Genomic DNA, 14039 nt, shown 5'->3' on the forward strand with positions numbered 1-14039 from the left:
ATCGCTACCGTGCTGGTCCCCTTCTTCTCCACCGTGTGATTCACCGGGATGTCGAAAGTGAGCGGCACCTCGTCCATGTTGGTGATGTGGCTTGGCTGGATGCGTTTGTCGGCGATGTGTTTGCTGCAGTAGGAGTGGAAGCTCGCCAGCTTTTCATTATAATCCGCCGGACGTTGCTGCGCTACTGTAGTCCTGGTCCGGATGGAAAAATGGCACCGTTTCATAAAACGAAAGCACCACGACGGACCTCCTTGAAAATGTTCAATTTTCATTTCTTCCGCTAGCGTTACTGCTTTTAGTCGAACAGTGACCGTCGAAACGCTCGCCCCACTCGTTCTTTGCTCGATGATCCACCGCTCGAGTCTTTCCTCCAACTCGGGCCACCTCGCCTTATGTCCGCGGAACACACATAGGGCGCACCGTACTATAGGGCGCGCCGCACATTTTGAGGAAAAAAATAGACGTTTATATGCGCCTTATAGTCGCGAAAATACGGTAATTGATTTGAAGGGAACTTCAGTTAATTATTTCCGAGAGTTAAACCAACCATTTTTCTTTACCAAAAGGTTGAGGTTCCTTTCATGTTACACCCATATACTCGTTCTTATGACCATCTTTGGATCCAGGTGCCAACCTGGACGTGATAGTGCCCTCTGATTCGGTGTGCGGGCGGGAGAAGACCAAGAGGGTGTCGTCCACCATCATGTTCCACTGCAGCCCGTCGGCCGGCGTCGGCATCCCCAAGTTCATGCAGGAGTCGGACGGCTGCGAGTATCTGTTTATCTGGCACACCACAGCCATCTGCAACATGACGTGAGTAGACGACCACAACACATTCCGGATATTTATTGCCAACATTCTGTTTGCTCTTTAAAAAGTTTAGGTTTCTTTTTCTTACTTTTCTTTTTCTTTTTTGTCAAATGTTTTGCCTCATATTTCATGTCATAATATTTATTGTACATTACCAATTTAGTTTCTCTTTTCTGGTCACTGTTTACATTTTATTTCATTAGTTATTGTATATGACCAAATTTATGTTATTATTATTATTATTATTATTGTTTATTACTATTTATTTGTGTCACTTTATGTCTATTAGACTATTAGTAATAGCATTTTTCACATGTTGCCATTTTCATTGTTATTTTTTTATTCCATTGCTTTATTATGATTGCCTCTCTAAACCAAAGAAAGTGATACATGTGGATATACGTATGCTCACAAACCGATCATTAAATGCACGCTCACTTATTTTCAAAGCATATGTGGACAAAGTTCACCGTGCTTATTTTATGTTCAGGGCCTCATTCATTGGAATCATTGGATTCAGGAACAGTGTCTATGGAAATTAGTTATATAAATGAGGTTCTGACGTATTGCCATGCCAGTCCACCGTAGTAAATCCAGGCTGTTACTTCATGTATTAGATGGATGCCAAAATTGTGCGCGCTGTGTGTAATGGTTCCACTCCACAGTAGAGAACATAGTCTCAGCAAGCAATATAAAATGTATAATAGGTAGAAAAGTGTAGAATGTATAAATAGGGGCTTAGCAATATATCGATATAATATAGATATTGTGATATAGACCTAGATATCATTGATAAACATCGGTATCGTAATATCATGGCTGTCATCTTTAAGCAATTTTAAATCCATCAACTGCTCTAGCTGTTCTGATCAACGCCTCTACCTGATAAGTCATTATATTAACATTACTAAAAAGTTAACACATAAAGGTATTTCCCATATACAAGTATAACATTCTGTGTGTGTGTGTGTGTGTGTGTGTGTGTGTGTGTGTGTGTGTGTGTGTGTGTGTGTGTGTGTGTGTGTGTGTGTGTGTGTGTGTGTGTGTGTGTGTGTCTGTTTGTGTGTGTGTCCCCAGAACTGTAGATAGGGAGACCATTGACGATGGCGAGGGGAGTGCAGGTTCGAGGGTGACGTTGCGGAGCCAGGCGGTAGCGGTGGTGCTCAGTATCCTGATGGTGGTGCTGAGTGTCTGTCTGCTGGCGCTGTTCCTCAACAAGCGTGAGAGGAGGTGCGGCCTTTTTTTTTTAACCTTTTTTGATTTTATTTTTTTTACAACCAGTAAAGTCTGTTCTTTAAAAAAAAAAAAAAAGTAAAGTCTGTTTGTTTCTTTTATTTATTTATTATTTTATTCTCAAGCTCTTATCGGTATCTTATTGCTTAAAATGTTGATATTGCCGTGTGAATGAACTAAACGCGTGCTCTGCTTGTAGGGAGCTGGTAATCCAGAAGGTGTCTGGTTGCTGCAGAAGAGGAAACAAAGTCTCTTACAAGTACTCCAAGGTGTGTGTGAAAGTGTGTGTAATTGTGTATTTGTTTTTTTTTTTTGTTTATTTTGTTTATTATACTTGGGAGGACCAGTCTCTGAATTGACAAATTTCTGGATTATAAGTGCACCAATAACATGCCTCCTCACTTACCAAGTGTATTTACTCAAACCTCACTTTTGGTGTGTGTGTGTGTGTGTGTGTGTGTGTGTGTGTGTGTGTGTGTGTGTGTGTGTGTGTGTGTGTGTGTGTGTGTGTGTGTGTGTGTGTGTGTGTGTGTGTGTGTGTGTGTGTTTTAGTTAAGTGCCTTTTGAATTTAATTGAACAGTTTTCAACCCTATCAGGTCAACATGGATGAAGAGGGCGGCGAGGAAGAGATGGAGTGGCTTATGGAGGAGCTGGAGGCCCCTGCCTCCGCAGCCGCCGGCTCCTCTTTGTCCTCCTCGTCCTTAGGGCCCCGCCGTGGGGCCAAGCGAGCCAACGGCCACATCACCACCAAGCCGGTCAACACGGAAGGCCTGCGCGCCTTCTCCCTGGAATGCGGCGATGGAGAGGAAGAGGAGGAGGACGACAGCGAGGACGAGGTGCTGAGCGTTCCCGGCGTGCGGGTGCTCAAGTCCTCCGGGCCAGCCCGGCAAGGGGCCCAGGCCTCGTCCCGGCCCTTTGGGCTCCGCAGCGCCTTCTTGCAGGTACATCGACCAACATTTGAAAAGTAGCACATTTACTTGCCATTCAACGACGACTGCTTGTACTCTAAAAGTTTTATTGGACTTTGTGACGAGCCAATGGGGTTTGATCATGGCTTCCGGGTTACGGTGAAAGTCTGTAAACTTTCACTAATTTCACCCTATCGGTCACAACAACAAATTAATACTAACAACAACATCCAGTTGTTCTTCTCAGTTCTTCCCTCATACTGTATTTGATCTACAATGCCTAATTTAAAAGTTTGGTTGCCGACATCGCACCAGGGATTTTTTTGTTTCATGTTTATGTCGGAAAATAAACACTTTTGTTGAGAAACACTTTTTCTCAACATTTTTCTTGGTTTTGTTTGAAAAAACGCACAGCGGCTCACACGCTACAGTCTCCAGCCTACAGTCTGTCTACCGCAAGCGTATTTAAATTTATTTTTATTTTTTTAAGAAAAAAACACACAGCAGAATTATTTTGAAATACTTACATCTGCAGTTTCTTCACGGACAATTGGTATTAATTCATCTTTCTTTTAAAAGATTTGTGCTGGTCTCTGCAGCCAACAGAGTACTTTCCATGCTTAGCTCTTAGCATCGATGCTAGCGGGTCCAAAGTGGAGTTACTCAGATGGACAACTGACTGGGTTGTCTTATTTCATAGTCTGTGTGTTAGGAGGCCCATCAGAGGAGAGAGAGTATGTGCACAAGCACTGAAAAAGTGGGTTTTTCATAATAAGTTCCTTTTTAAAAAATAGAGGTTATGGGGAAAAAACTGAAAGGCTCATACGAACAACAACAACAACAACAAACACTCAAACTCCATAAAATCCAAATCCATCCAAGACAAAGCTCGTAACACCACAAAACACGGTCTTTTCCAGGAGGAGAGCGACGAGGATCTGGTCGGGCTGCTGGACGACTCCGACAGGAAGAGGCGGAGCCACGGGGGCAAGCAGCGGCGCGACACCGGCAGCTGCGCGGCCCCAAGCAGGGGCCGCAACAACGAGGAGGAGGACAGCGACGAGGACCTGCTCAGGGTCTGAGCGCCCCCACACCACCCAGCCCATTCAGCACCCGCCGTCCGGTCAGAACTAGTCTCGACAGGAACCTTTGTAACGGGGTCCAGTCACCAGCGCCCGCTCAGCTCTTCTGGAAGGAAACGGGGACTCGCTGTTTACAGTTGTTTACAATAGCCCCCTCCCGCGTGCACACACACACACACACACACACACACACACCCCTGACAGAAAGTGTGATGCCTACCTGATGACAAAGGTTTTTGCATTTTTTTTGTTTGTTTTTTTTTGTCAGTGCATCGTTCATGCGCAGAATGATTTTGGTCTTGTTGATTAGTTGATTAGCGTCGACGATGTACATAAATCAAAAAGTTCTAGGGTACGGTCTTAAAAAAAAAAAAAAAAAAAAAGCGGTCTATGGCAGTGAACCGCTCTCCTCTTTTGTGTGTTTTGTTTTCCCATTTATTTTACTATCATCCGATGGGTGAACAGTGCGACTGTGCAATGAGGGAACTGGAGAAGGCCTTAAGTGTGAATGCACAACGCGTGAGATTTCATATTGTTTTGCTTGTGTATTTAATTTAATTTTTTAATATATTTTATTTTTCCACTTCCTTATTCCACTCCCGTCCAAAGCCATAGTTTGTGAAACAAGCACCGCGATCCATGTAAAAAACACTTCCAAGAAATGGTCTCTTTAGTCTAGCCATGCTAAGCTAAGCCAAGTTAACTTTCACATCCTACATTGCAGGGCAGAGTTGCTGAACTGCAAACTGAAGGTGACGAGCCTCTTTTTCTTTCTCACCAAACGGGTCTGTTTTCAGGACGGGACGGGTCAGAATCCAGTCACGTAGTGCCATGAATGTATCTGGATTCCCAGTGGGGTCACTTTTTTTGATGAGGACTAGTAATGTAACGGTTGTCAATAGCGTTTAGCTATAGGGGGCGTGTATTCCACGAATGTAAGCGCTTTTTCCGAAACCAGTTCAGTTCATCGTGTAGCGGCCAACACAGTGCAGGCCAATCGTGAATTCGTCAATCATGTATTCAAGTATTAAATCACCATCAGTTAGTTCAAATGATTTTGGAACTTATACTATACGAAACTAGACTTAGTATTTATTCTGTTGTGTGAGTTGATCACGCCATTGTTGGAGATACGAAGCATAAGTTCAGAAAGGCCGATTCAGAGCCGGGGTTTCCGTGGACTTTGGGGAGAAAAGCAGACTGCAGCTCATCCCTGAGTTTATTGTGAGGTCATTGTAGATGCAGATTCCGTGGCTCTGTAGCGCACTACCTCTCCGTCATAGTCTCCCTCCAACTGTAAACGAAACTATGGTTAAACCTTTCAGGGTGTTTTTTCTTTTTTTCTTTTTTCTTTTTTTTTAAATCTTTGTACACAAGGCTTTTTCTAAGACGGCGCTCCTTTCCTAGCTTAAATTTAAACGTCAGGATTTTCAAGTATTTACTGGGAACAGGAGTCCAGCCCCCATTAGATAACATCTAAATTTCGCCAGGTTTGCGGAGTGAAGATTTCCATATCTACAATATATTGTGAATAACGTACGGCTTGTGTTTGGGGCCAACGATGACATTGAGACGATGAAGTGCCTGAGTCTTAAAAAATAAATAAATAAAAAATTAGTCAGTGTTCAGCTTTGCGTGTCAATAAATGAAGCTTTGTTCACATGTCAATCTGAAAACGTGACCAAGTGTGAATGTTTATACCGCTTTAGGAAAACGATCCGATTCTCTTGAAATTAGTATCGATGATGAGTGTCATTCTCGAAATAGATGTATGCCGCATGGCCTCGGGGGGGAAAAACAGCCCATAAAAAAACGACGACACAATCCTGGGGCATCTGTTCAGATTGGGCACTCTGTGGCATGGAGGGTACCATCTCTTATCTCTGCTGTATTAAGCAAAGCACAGACCCCCGACCCCACGGTTAAAACCGTTTATATCGTCAGAGAAAGTCGAGGAAGACTTCAGAAATTGCGCAACGTTCTATTCTGTTACCTCGCAGTACGACGCATGACGAGTTGTTCCTGTGATGACTCACTGACCCTGGAAGGCCACGGCCAATTTTTTTTTTTTCCTTGGCGTACATTATGTCCTCCAATGTTTTATTGCTTTTTGCCTGTTTTTTCTTTTTCCTATTTAAAATAAATAAATAAATGATGTACAAAATAAATTGCATTATTTGAATAATTATCAGCTGTTTGTCCTTGCCATTTTATTAACTATACGTTTTTTCCGCAAATGATTGTCACAACCTGGGCTTTTGATCAATTCGAATGGGAATTTTGGACTGAGAAAACTCGTTTGTTTTTTATGAAACTATTCCATAAATACGTGGAGATTGTCAACAGGTTGGATGAGTTGCTAAGGTATATAATTTATAATCAGGTAATATTGCATGAGCAAAGTTCTCACAAATTTCACTTTTGTTTTGATAGTTTCTATTTTAAATAAATAAGTTAAGCTTTTAGAGTCATGATGTAAAATGGCGATATCTATATCTTTTTTTATGTGAGCATCGAGAGAGAGCCGTCAGGAGCCAATGTATTGATCCGCCATCCAACCCGAATCTGGCTAATCAGTCACAGCTCTCGGCACTCATTCATAAAAAACTAGATACACATTCACCCCATCGTCACCGATCCAGACGCATCAATATTGGAAAGTGGATCATTGTCAAGACCATTTCAAAGCATTGGTGACATTGTTTGCCCCTGTCATTGATCATTAGATAACAGATGGATTATACACTCCCCACAAGTACAATAGCTGTTGAAATAGTCGTGGATGCATTAAGGAGCTCAGGTGCGTCAGCTACTGTACAATTGATCTCGCCTCATTTGGTGTCTGAGGCTTGGAGCTAAGACTATGGGTGAGGCTGCAAGGAGCCCACTAGCTCATCTTGGGCGGTGGATCGAGACTAGGGCTGTGCCTGCAGAAACTGTTCACTGCGGAAACATACATCATTGCTTCCCAGAACCCAGCATCACCATCAGCTACCTCCCTTCTCCTTTCTCTATCACCTTATCACTTCGCATTTCCAGCTTGGGGTAGGCCACATACTTGAGACATGAGACTCTAGTGAAGCAGCCGCCCATTCCTGCCTGTCTAAACAACACACATAACTTCGGAATATCTGTCTTTCTTCTCTGTCTGCCCATATACCCTGCATAATACAGACATAGACATTCATGTCTTTTATATTTCCTAGTTCAGCCTTTCGAGACAAACCCAAATGAGGTTGGGGAGCGTATACTAGGTGCAGTAGTGTTCCCAACCTTTTTTTCTGCCACGGCACAAATAAATCATCCCTGGACACCACGATCCTCTTAACCATTAAACACATTGCAAACCCACAGAGCTGCCCTTTTATTACGGACTAATAGTTAAGACCTAAAGTTAGACTTAGAAATGATTCTTTCGGAGCAAACGTGTATTTTAAAAAGACTCAGGAGACGCGAGTGACTCCAGCAAAAGAGTGGCCGAGCAAGTCTTCGATTCACAAACTGAAAATAATTACTGAGGACTAAATAAAAGTCCAAGGCAAAAACAAGTTGAGGCATTTGGCATAATTCATATTGAATGTGACTGATTTACAACAAAATACATTTTTGACAGCATTCAGTTATTCTCCGGAGAATCCCATTCACAACTCGGAGCCTAACGTATGTTACACTAACTGAACCAAACAAAGCGTTTCTGATTTAGTGAGTTGCTGGTTGACTTGTCAAGAACTGAATCTCAAAGAGTCAAACCTTTCACCACTACTAATAGTTCACACTTTCATTATGAAACTTGAGCTTGTTCAGATGAACACATAGCAGATATTCTGGCTGGAACTGAAGAATTAGTGCAGCCTTGGAATTTTGATCTTGCAGCACTGGAGCTACTTTCCATTAAGTTCAAGTTGAAGAGATTATTTATGCTTTTCAAGAGGAATTTGAAACATTTTCACAGCTACTGGATTACTTATTTACATTACTAATCTTATGTCTTCTTGCTATGAACAAAGATTTGCTAGAGCACATGTGCAAAACAAAGAAAACAAACTGAAACCAACGATGTTCGCCGATCGCATTGAACCAGACATCAATTTAGAAAAGAGAGGCAAGTGGAGGCCAAATTTGTTGAGAAAGGTTCATTGACCATTGTTCTGCAGTGAACTCTCTAAGTTCAAAGTTAGTTTGAGGACATTATGTAAGTGAACTTCTCTTTGCATGAATGTTATCTTGAAACTGTCAAGGTCTGTAGGTAAGATGATGTTCTCAGTACTTATTAAAGGGGACCTATTATGCTCCTGTATTATGTTAATAAAGGTCTCTGAGGTCCCCAAAAGATGTCGCTGAAGTTTTTGCTGAAAATACCAGTGAGATTATGCATTTGAGTCATTGTGACATGTCTCTATACCAAGGGTGGGCAAACTACAGCCCGCGGGCCATATCCGGCCCGAGGCGTTGTTTATTCCGGCCCGTGAAGCATTTACATTAACAACAATCCTATAATATATTTAAAATTGTAGTATTCCTTTCACTGTTCTTTCCTGTAATACTTAACGGTACCACCAGATGGGGCATTGCCAGGCCTTCTCTGATGTCAAGTCTGATGCCTCACCCATAACAAAATGAGCGGACAAAAAAAAAAAGCGCAAAATTGACAGCGAGTGAAATTTTTGAGTAAATGGGGAAAGCCGATGATTTTCTCGAGCTGAAAGCCGCACCCCGGCTTTGCGATTTGGTGTTCGCTGCGGACGTACTGGCACACATGAATGAGCTGAACGTGAAGCTACAAAGATGCGTTTGATGCTTCACTGAATGAGACAAAGTTTTCAAACATCCGACAGTTGGCACAGAAGATGCTGGTGTTATTTATATCTACCTATGTGTGTGAACAGACGTTCAGTGTGATGAACATAAACAAAACACACCACAGAGCGCAGCTTACTGATCAACACCTGAGCGCTGTCCTATGAATTTCCACAAAGAAAATGGCACCAGATTTTGATGCGCTGGCAAAAAAGGGGTGACCAGCAACACTGATTCCCAATAAATCCATCAATGGTGAGTTGCTGTATGTTTTATTTAAAAATGAATTTATTCATTAAAAAATAGGATGAGAGGAAATGGATTTCACGTGTATTTTTACGCTTTATGCTTGCTCTTTTGCCCTAACCTCATCTACTGATGGTCTGGCCCGCCGGTCAATTTTTCAAACCTAATGCGGCCCTCGAGCCAAAACGTTTGCCCACCCCTTCTCTATACCATAGTGTTCCAAAATGGGCTGTTTCAGTGTGTGTAGCTTTAATTGTAAATGAGCAGCCAAGCCCCTGGTTCTGAGCCAATGGGGTTTGAGCCCAATTTCCAGGTTCTGTGAGCCAGTGGGGCTTGAGCTTTACTCTGGGCTCTGTTTAATTTACTCGGCAAACTGATTTCACCTTATCAGAAAACTAAAATCTGTTTCTGAATTAAATACATCTACGGTTTTGTTTGGAGAAACGCGGAGGGAATCGCACGTCGCAGCCTACAGTACAGTCAACCTAACGTGGACACACACACACACGCCCACACGCACACACACACACACACACACACACACACACACACAGAAAGGAACACAAAGCGCAGTGGTTCTTAACCTTATTGGAGGAACTGAACCCTGCAAGCTTCATCAGTGCATTCACGGAACCCTTCATAATTGGAAAAATAAAATATGATTTCTTCAAAACATAGGTATATATTTTATTAGTGCACAAAATAAACCATGCATCAGTTGCACACAAAATCACTGTGTGCACAGAGCAAAACCAACAAACAGGAATTTCACACAAAAACATAACTCAATGAATATTTACTGCAAATCAATGTGACTTTTGCTGTTGCCTTTCAGATATAAGTTCAGAAATGCGCGGCTTCACCTTGGCAAGTGCCACTCTCATATCATTTTCGCAACAAAGTCTGTTCCTTTTCATAGTTTTTTATGTCTACCATCCTCAAAGGATTGCACGCAAAAGATACGTTGTAGCAAACGGTGTGAGTATCTCAAAGGCTTTCTTAGCAATAAGAGGGTATGGTACGATTTGGTGACACCAAAACGTTGAGATCGTTGTTGTTCTGAAGAGTTGCTGCTGAAGCTGGCTCTGCTGAAGTTCAATGACTTTGTCGAGGTGTTCATCGTTGACATCTGCTGTCGCAACACTAAACGTGAACGGCTGTCTCACCCATGCTGGATATGACTCTCTGGTGGGGAAGTATCCGTCGAGAGACTTTGCGAGCTCATCTAAGTGCATGGCAATTGCTTGCTTCAGGTACAGAAATGTCTCCAATATCAGACAGGTCTTCGATCTTGCTTACACAGTCGTCCAGCAGGGGAGAGTTTGCGAAGTTATCGTTCTCTGTTCCTCGTTTCCATAAAACGCCTTCAGGCTTTCTTCCGCTTCGATGTTGTCTACACCGCCCTGCATCTGTCGACTGAGATGATTGAGAGCATCGAAAATATCGGCCGTGTACGCCAAAATGAGAATGAACTCAGAATTTTAGAAGCAATCTGCGTGACAATGTTGGTACTCTTGCAAAAACAGGGCTAATTCCACACGCATGGCAAGAACACGATTCAGCGCCTTTCCCCGGGATAACCACCGAATGTTAGAATGGTACAGAAGTACCTCGAATTCAGAGCCCATTTCCTTACACAGCTCTTTGAAGATGCGGTGGTGTATAGCACTATTTTGCACGTAGTTCACACTTTCAACTACAATTTTTAATACTTCTGCCAGTTTTGGAGGCAAGGGTTTTTTTGCCAACGCATGCCTGTGCAGAACACAGTGTGTAACAATGATGTGTGGTGCATCGGATTTCACCAGCGCTCCAAAACCAGAGTGTCGTCCCAGCATTCAGTGAGCATTGTGTTCTTGTATTTCCCATCTCCATTCAGCTTTAGGAAGTGTTCCTTTAGTTTTGCCGGTGCTAGACTAGAATTGCTCAACTTGGCATTGCAAATCATGCATTGAGGACGCTGACTCCCATCACGTTCCTTTATACACGGTGAATCCATACTGTACGTATTCATCCAACCACTTTCTTTTTTTGCTCAACATAGTTAGTATGAAGGGATTGAAAGATTAAAAGAAAATCACAAGTGACGTACAATCACAACAGCCACAAGTCGACTACTGAGCGCACCAAGTTCCCTGCAGCACAGATATCAAAGCCAAGCAATGTGGCGTGAACAGCTGCTGCCAATGATGGCCAAGCGGAGCGTGACGTCACGAATAATACGAGTGGGCTGAATTTATTTTGCAACACATTTTTACTAAACAACTTAATATTTGTAATCTAACACGGCGAAGAAAAGTTGTGTGTTGCTAAATTGTCAGCAGCTAATTTGCTAGTGTGAACCGGGCTATACTGTGTGTGTCTTGACCCCTGCTGAACCCCTAAGAGTGACTCAACGAACCCCTGGGGTTCGATCGAACCCAGCTTAAGAACCACTGACATAGCGAATACATTTCCCTCATCTGCATTTTTGTCATGGACAGTTGGTATTAATTCCTCTATTGAAAGTTTTGTGGTGGTCTCTGCAGCCAACGACAGAGGACTTTCCGCGCTTAGCTCTTAGTTTCGATGCTAGAGGTTCCAGCCACGCTCAAGCCGTGGGTTGAGTTACTCAGATGGGGGCGGTTCTAATTAGAAATATAGCTGCAGGCACAATACACGGGGTCCAGTATATTTGTTTTCGGAAAGCATTTCAGTTTTCCGGGTTCTATAAACGCAGCACAAGTTGCAAAAGTTACAAACACTGTGGACTTACATCTGGACCAATCAATGTCCACTTGCGTCTGCATGTTGCCCTTTTGCCGTTCAGTTTAAATAACCCTGAAGAACAGTGTTTCAAGAATTACGATCGTTCCTGAATGACACAGTGCAGGCACAAATGAAAAGGTTTGTTCCTACAGTGGTTCTTAGTACTTCCTGTGGTGCGAAAATATGTTCTTTTAATGATTGTAGTTTCTGGGGTTTTGAAAAAATGCGGCGGAAGTTACAGTTTTCCGAGTTTCCTTTAAACGCAGCTCCGGCTCAAGCTGTCTAGAGCGCAAATACACAGGGTCCAGTATAGCTGACTTAGATACGTATTACAGTTCTCCGGATTCTGTGCAATGTGCCACTAGCCACAGATTTTTACGACCACTCAAAGATGAACTGTGGATTTATATGACATTGGTTCATAATCTGACTGTTCTCACTATGACGCCAGTTGTCTTCAATTTTCGGTAAATTTGTAAATTTGTATCAATATTTCTTGATACAAATGTAGATTGGTGTGAATCAAACATCGATGGGACCTCAAACAATTATCATAAGTTCCAACGTGACATAATAGTGATTTTTACGACAAAAATCTCACATAGGTGATTTATCAATAATCGTTATAAATAACTGAGCTAGCAGCCCTAGTTTTGTTTATAAAATAAAATAGACTTGCCAAAATGCCATTGATGTTGCAGTTATATTTCTCTGTGAGTTGGAATCTATTATCATTTTTGCAGGTGGTCGTCATTGTCACTGTTGAAATTTTCCTGACTTCCTCCAAACTTAGTGCATACATGTTGGTTTGTCAAATTAGTGGATGTTATTATGCACACTGTTTTTAACAGTTCTTCCTCTGGGAGTTTCAAGTCGGTTTCGTTCTCTGTGACCTCTACGTCTGATCTGGGCCCTAAAGAAGCAGTTACCTTGGGCCACAATGTTTGTTTCACAAGGCTCACTCATTACTAAAGCTTTATCTATCCTAAAATTATTATTTGAATGCGGATGTAACATTTTAAACAGAGTTTTTTGTTTATATATTGTCAAAGGAAGAAATTGAACGTTTGTATTGTCAGATTCATTGACTATTATTAAGTCAGTTGAATTTAAATTTGTTTAATCTTTAGTGCTGTCAGCAATATTTGAAGTATTAATACATTTGTGTTGTTTTATTGTCATTTGTCGTAAATATTTGTTCTCAAATTCTCATTTATTTGTTGTTGTTCCTCATGACACCCTGTATTTAGTTTCAGTATATTTACTATTGATATATTTATTCTGCATTTTTCATTGAATAAAACATTTTCGGTATGGCCAGTAGTGACAGTAAATGAGTGAGTTATATTTTCGCACTTTGTTACAGTTGCTGGCACAAAACTTGATTTATTAAGTTTATCTTTCAATTCTGTGGGGGGGAATCCATGTCTTTTGTTTATCTCTTTGCTACTGGATGGTTTGCAATCTTCACATACTCTCTCTGTAGTCCAGTGATTTCAAATATCGATTGACTTTGGCAGAATTAATTATTACTTTTACAGAAATGAGGACAGACAGATTCAATGTTATAGTAATCTACAGAACTACTGGGTGAGTCGTACTCATGCAGTCCAATTTGGTTCCTTGCATGAGAATCAACAATTGCATATTATGATCCCTGCTTGATAATTGCACATTTATTACCAGAAATTGTTAATGAGCATGCATCAGTATTATCTAACAGTGATTTCTTAAGTGCTCTATCAATTGACAAAGCTCAATTATACAACACAGAGTCATAGTGATATACACCAATGCAGCCAGTAAACAGCTCAGCATACGTTATTTGGAATGTTGTATTAAACATAGTTTGTCTTGTTGGCAATTCTGTTATTGAAATAAAATCTCTTCCTGGAACATTATAATTTATTCTACCAGACTTTTTCATATCCTGATAAAGATAAAGATTGTTTCCTCTAATCAAACATTGTCTAGTTCATTTTGTGTGCGTGTGCAAACATTTTCGATCTTGTTCTTAACAACTGCTGTAAACTCATAGCACACTGTTCCAAACTGTAAATCATCCTGATGAAATGAGCCTCTCAACACTGACAGATATCGCAAATTAACACTTATATTGAAGGATTTCTCATATTGTGACTGACCTTGAGGACTTTATTTTTGGACAATTGCTTCTTTATTGCCTTAGACTTCTGGCTATTTTCCAGCATCTAG

The 14039-nt window shown here is 41.5% G+C and overlaps 1 protein-coding gene across 1 annotated transcript in view; it reads left to right on the forward strand.

Annotated features, from left to right (window-relative positions):
* igf2r (insulin-like growth factor 2 receptor) overlaps nucleotides 1-6193 on the forward strand; it is a 58919-nt gene extending 52726 nt beyond the window's left edge. Inside the window, exons 47-51 of the mRNA XM_080023559.1 lie at nucleotides 627-813; nucleotides 1888-2040; nucleotides 2243-2312; nucleotides 2641-2985; nucleotides 3873-6193. Of these exons, the coding sequence (XP_079879685.1) occupies nucleotides 627-813; nucleotides 1888-2040; nucleotides 2243-2312; nucleotides 2641-2985; nucleotides 3873-4034 (917 nt within the window). The 3' untranslated portion in view covers nucleotides 4035-6193. The remainder of the gene's footprint in view (nucleotides 1-626; nucleotides 814-1887; nucleotides 2041-2242; nucleotides 2313-2640; nucleotides 2986-3872) is intronic.
* The last annotated feature ends 7846 nt before the right edge of the window (nucleotides 6194-14039 follow it).

The sequence above is a fragment of the Zeus faber genome (genome assembly GCF_960531495.2).
Source record: "Zeus faber genome assembly, chromosome: 2".
Lineage (NCBI taxonomy): Eukaryota > Metazoa > Chordata > Actinopteri > Zeiformes > Zeidae > Zeus > Zeus faber.